Genomic DNA, 4833 nt, shown 5'->3' on the forward strand with positions numbered 1-4833 from the left:
ACGGATGAACACGTTTGCACCTGACGGACGTGCGTTCCGTGGCACTTGCTCTCTTTTCAAGGACTGGAACTTAACTTATTACCCCCCCCCCCCCCCCCCCCCCCCCATGAAAAATCTGGCATCACAGTCTCTACATATTAAAAATCCAAGTCTTAGTAATATGGCTACACCTGCTATTACAAATGCAGAGCAAGACTGCCGTCAGAAGGTTAATGCTATTACCCAAGGTCAGGAGACAACCCAGCTCCACTCTGGAGATCCTGTCCACACAGGCTGGTTAGCCACGTGGAGAGCAGAGAACTCTGAAGCTGCAGTGAGACAACAGGGTCATGCCTCACTGATCATTTTAAATTCCACATTATTCCATATCAAATTGCAGGTGGCCAGTCTGAATATTAATAATCACGTCTAGCCTCACGGTGGAACACAGCACTGCATGTATCTCCTCAGTGAAAGGGCCCTGCAGGAGGGAGGATGTGAGTGGCGTAGGAACCGCCAGATGTTCCTTTAAGCGCACAGCACCCTTTGGAAGAGAGGAGCTCCAGCCACTCGACTAGTTCCTCCGTAGATAGAGTTAAGGAATGCCCCAGGAATTTCCTATCAAAGCCGAATGTGAATGGGTCGATGATCAACTAAAGAGGCTTTGCTTCTGTTTCCATGTCCTAACGGAGAACCACAAAAACTCAATTTATTCCAGTTTCTTTTCAGGTTTGGCAAACCTCTGTTTTTACCAAATGCCTTTGGAAAAAACAGCAATCACCATTCCTCACTTTAATCCCAGCGAGTCTGTATTAGGAATGGCTTGGCATTTAGCAGCGTTGGGGGGAGTGGTTTGGACCCCTGACATGCTTGACTAAACCTTTCATTTGCGCTCTGCCAAGACTGGGGAGATGGAATCAGCTAGCTGGGGTAATTGAGTGGAGATAAATAAATTTGTTGTAGTGGTGCTTTCACAAAATGGAAAAGTTGCATTTGTCCTGCTACCATTTACCATCATCAGTAGTTTGTGCAGTTTTACCCTAATTGAAAATACGATGAGGTGTCTGTGCAGGCTTGTTGAGAACTTCATCTCCTCCTTCATGGAGCTGATTTCTCTGGAACTACATGTACTATAACACCTTGTTCCCATGAATGACAAACATCTGACTTCATGGCTTAATACACCCTTATCCTGGCAGTGATTTATAGATTTATAATGATGAAGAGGACAGATTCTTGTTCTATGTTCTGACATTAGACATTAGCACTGATTATAGACCGAACAATTCATATTCTGTAGAGTACAAATTATTAGCATGAATATGAAGTGAGGGGCGGAGAGGTAATTTCCTGTTTATCTTCCAACAGAAAATGTAGGAATATCTGAAGTTGCTGTGTAGAATCAGTGTTTATGGAATTATATGTCGCCTTTGTGTTCCTGAAGCGGTCTCACACCTCAGTGATTCCCTATCTAAACCCGAGAATTAATTCTAATGCCTGTACGTCTTGTGCCAATAAAAGCTCAGTCACAGTAAAAAACATGGTGACCTTGCTGACACTGAGGGAAACACACACAACAGCCCGTATGCGACAGGGTCTTTTTATTTTCTTGCTGTAGCTGTCATAATCTGTTTCAATACAGTCATTTAAAATTGTCAAATGGCCCTTATTTTGTGGGTGCAAAGTAGAAAACATTGCAGTCACAGTCAATGATAATTAGTCAAATTGACCAGGACAGACCCTGTAATACAAACAAGGCAGTCTGCGTAATGTTGCTTGGAATGTTAATGGTCTGAATCTGCTGTTTTCTCTATTGAACTTCACTTAATAAAACACCAAAAATGTATTACCCAACAATGACTTGCACATCTATGTATTTTGTGCACAGTTCAGAGGAAACACGTGGACGTTGCAGTGGAACCACACAGGCCTTTGACGGAGCTCTCAGCAGGACTCTGCAGACATTTGGCTTGTGTTGATTGGACATCATTTAAAATTCATGCATGGCTGTCCCGGTGGTGACACCGCAATATCATAAGCTCACATTACAATTCACAAAACACATTTCATGTCTAGGGTTTCCATATTTGAGCAATAAGGCTGGGTGACAAACACAATATCATCATAGAAAGTGCTTAGTAAACTGTCGTACTCTCTTAGCTGTCGTACACTCTTAGCTGTCGTACTCTCTTAGCGGTCTTTCACTCTTAGCTAATTATCTTGTCTATCTCTCTTTACTGTTATGCTTACATTGAAGCCTTCTCTCAAGTCCAATTCCACAGCCCTGACTGAATTTCAGGCTTCCTTATGGCATATAATGCATCCTTAGCTGTACACATTCACCAGGTCCTGGGATTCACCATGATCTCGCAGTCTACAGCCCGGGAAGATCAGGAGTGCTTCTGGAGCCCACTCTGTCTGACAGGCTGTGGAGAGACAGCATCTGGCTGGAGTCTCCCACGCTGGTGTGGGAGCACCAGTCTGAGAGCGTCTCCTCGGACACTCGCACCTCCGCCCCTAGCGTCTGGTCTTGGGGTTGCCGTCGGAGGGAGAGCAGTCTGGGTAGCTTGCTGGAGCTGGAGGTTCTGATGAGAGACAGCATCCGCTGCTGATACCTGGTTCTGAAAACCTTAGCGGAGCGGTGTAGGTCCCCTAGGAAGCAGTAGCAGATGGGATTGAGGCTGGAGTTAGTAAGACCCAGCCACTGGGCGAAGGGGCGGGCCTGCAGCACCCAGGGGGGTGGGGCCGTCTCCCGGTCTATCAAGATGTCGGCGGCGTACAGAGGCAGCCAAGAGATGGCAAACAGCAGGACCAGTGCCACCACCACCTTGGCGATGTTCTTCCGGGTCTTGAGGCACGAGGCGTACGCTGCCTGACCATGTGGGTCGAAGTCACTGAATCGCTGTGATGCCATCCACAGCTTCCGGCCCGTGAGGAAGCTGATGGTGAGGTTGAAGGTCACGGGGACGCAGTAGAGCGCCACGAAGAGAAGCACGTTGTAGACCTGCTTCAGTCTGGCGTGTGGCCACAGCTCACGGCAGATGGGCACGGCAACGTCACCCAAGAGGATCTCGTCCAGCTTGACCATGAAGAGCAGCGGCATGCAGATGGTTGAGCTCAAGGCCCACACGGCGCCGATGGTGGCGTGGATCCTCCTGCGTGTGAAGTAGGAGCGCGCGTTGAGCGGGCTGTGGACACTGTAGTACCTGTTCACGCTGATGACGGTCAGGCTGAGCACGCTGGCGGAGACGGACAGAGCCTGCACGAAGGGAGCTGCGCGGCACAGCACGTCGCCGTACACCCATGCCGTGTAGACAGTGTGGCCCAGCGTCACGGGCATACACACGCACACCACCATCAGATCGCACGCCGCCAGGTTGACCAGTAGGCTGCGGGTGGCGCTCACGCTCTCCGCCCGCCCGGCCCGGCGACACGCCAGCATACGGATGGCCAGGAGGTTGCCCACGAAGCCCACGATGAAAGACAGCGAGTACATTGTTGCTAGGGCAATGGTGCTTGGCTCGTGTATGGTGAGCAGCAGCAGCTGTGCTAGCTCGGCTCCGCCCCCAGTTCCGCCCCAAGTTCCGCCCCCAGTTCCACCTCCGGCTCCGCCCAGCGAGCCATTCGCCCTCAGCATCAAGTCAGAGAGGTGAAGTTCAGAGAAATTCATCTTTGAGTTTGAAAGGCTGCTTGGCAGTGGATTGAGTTAAGCTCTCTGTTCCACACATCCCCCGACAGAGCTCTCGAGTCTGTGAGACACTGAGACGATACTGTGGTGTCTTCACATCTGGAGACGCCGGAGTCCTGGCGTTTCACATGCAGTCACTCAGAAAAAGATGGAAATGGCATCTTTGCAGAATTTTGTCAGCTACCCTAGAAACAAATGTTGCATGTACTTTTAATGCAGACTTACTGAAAATGTCAATAATTATCCTTATGAAATCATTCTGACTGTGGAGCAGAAAGTCTTATAGCATGTACTTCACTATACTACATTTCCCAGCATACCTGTTAGTGAAAAGTCACTTTATTAAAAATACAAAACATGTACTTTACTATTAAGCTTAATTATTAAAAGTAAGAAGCTTAAAGAGGCTTAACATAATTAAGTTATATTTCTTTTAACTGAATAAATGGCAAAAGAATCACAGTCACGTTTACGTGTAATTTTAACTAAATGTCAGCACATACATACATAGAAAGTAAATACATACCGATGTAACGATGGCTGCGATAAATAGGTCCGCTAACACGCGCGTGCTGTGTCACTTTTTTCTTGGTGCAGCCTCCAGAGAGCAGCAGGCTTCCTCCTTCACCTGCTCCCACGGAATGGAAGCGCTCTTTGAATTACACAGGATTTATCTCTAGCGGCTGATCTCTGCTGGGTAAAGCGAGGCACCACGGTGCCTTACGCGCAAATGCGCACGTGACTCTCGGAGCAACGATCTTATTCACACTCGTCCTCGCGCAAGTGAGTCATGTTGATATTTATTTGTCCGTTTATTTATTTATTGCAGTGTAAATCGATATGTTAACAAATATACGCAGATGAAGTAGTTAATGACACTGACGTTTTTTAAATCTATCTATCTATCTATCTATCTATCTATCTATCTATCTATCTATCTATCTATCTATCTATCTATCATAATTATATAATATATAATTATATATAATATGTGAATACTCTTCAATAAACGTTTGTTTAGTCTTCATTATTACTATATCATTTTATAGAATTATTAAAAAACAATATATTATATCATAATGATATAGCCTATAATTTAATATAATTTTACACACACACACACACACACACACACACACACACACACACACACACACACACACACA

At 46.5% G+C, this 4833-nt stretch overlaps 1 protein-coding gene across 1 annotated transcript; it reads right to left on the bottom strand.

The window, feature by feature from the left end:
- Positions 1-1650: 1650 nt before the first annotated feature.
- Positions 1651-4444, bottom strand: LOC143516245 (QRFP-like peptide receptor). The gene is made up of 2 exons (XM_077007807.1): positions 4194-4444; positions 1651-3852 (listed from the first exon to the last, which is right to left on the bottom strand). Exon 2 carries the CDS (start codon positions 3647-3649, stop codon positions 2354-2356), a length of 1296 nt encoding a protein of 431 aa, XP_076863922.1. The 5' UTR covers positions 3650-3852; positions 4194-4444; the 3' UTR covers positions 1651-2353.
- Positions 4445-4833: the final 389 nt, after the last annotated feature.

Source organism: Brachyhypopomus gauderio, chromosome 6, assembly GCF_052324685.1.
Source record: "Brachyhypopomus gauderio isolate BG-103 chromosome 6, BGAUD_0.2, whole genome shotgun sequence".
Taxonomy (NCBI): Eukaryota; Metazoa; Chordata; class Actinopteri; order Gymnotiformes; family Hypopomidae; genus Brachyhypopomus; species Brachyhypopomus gauderio.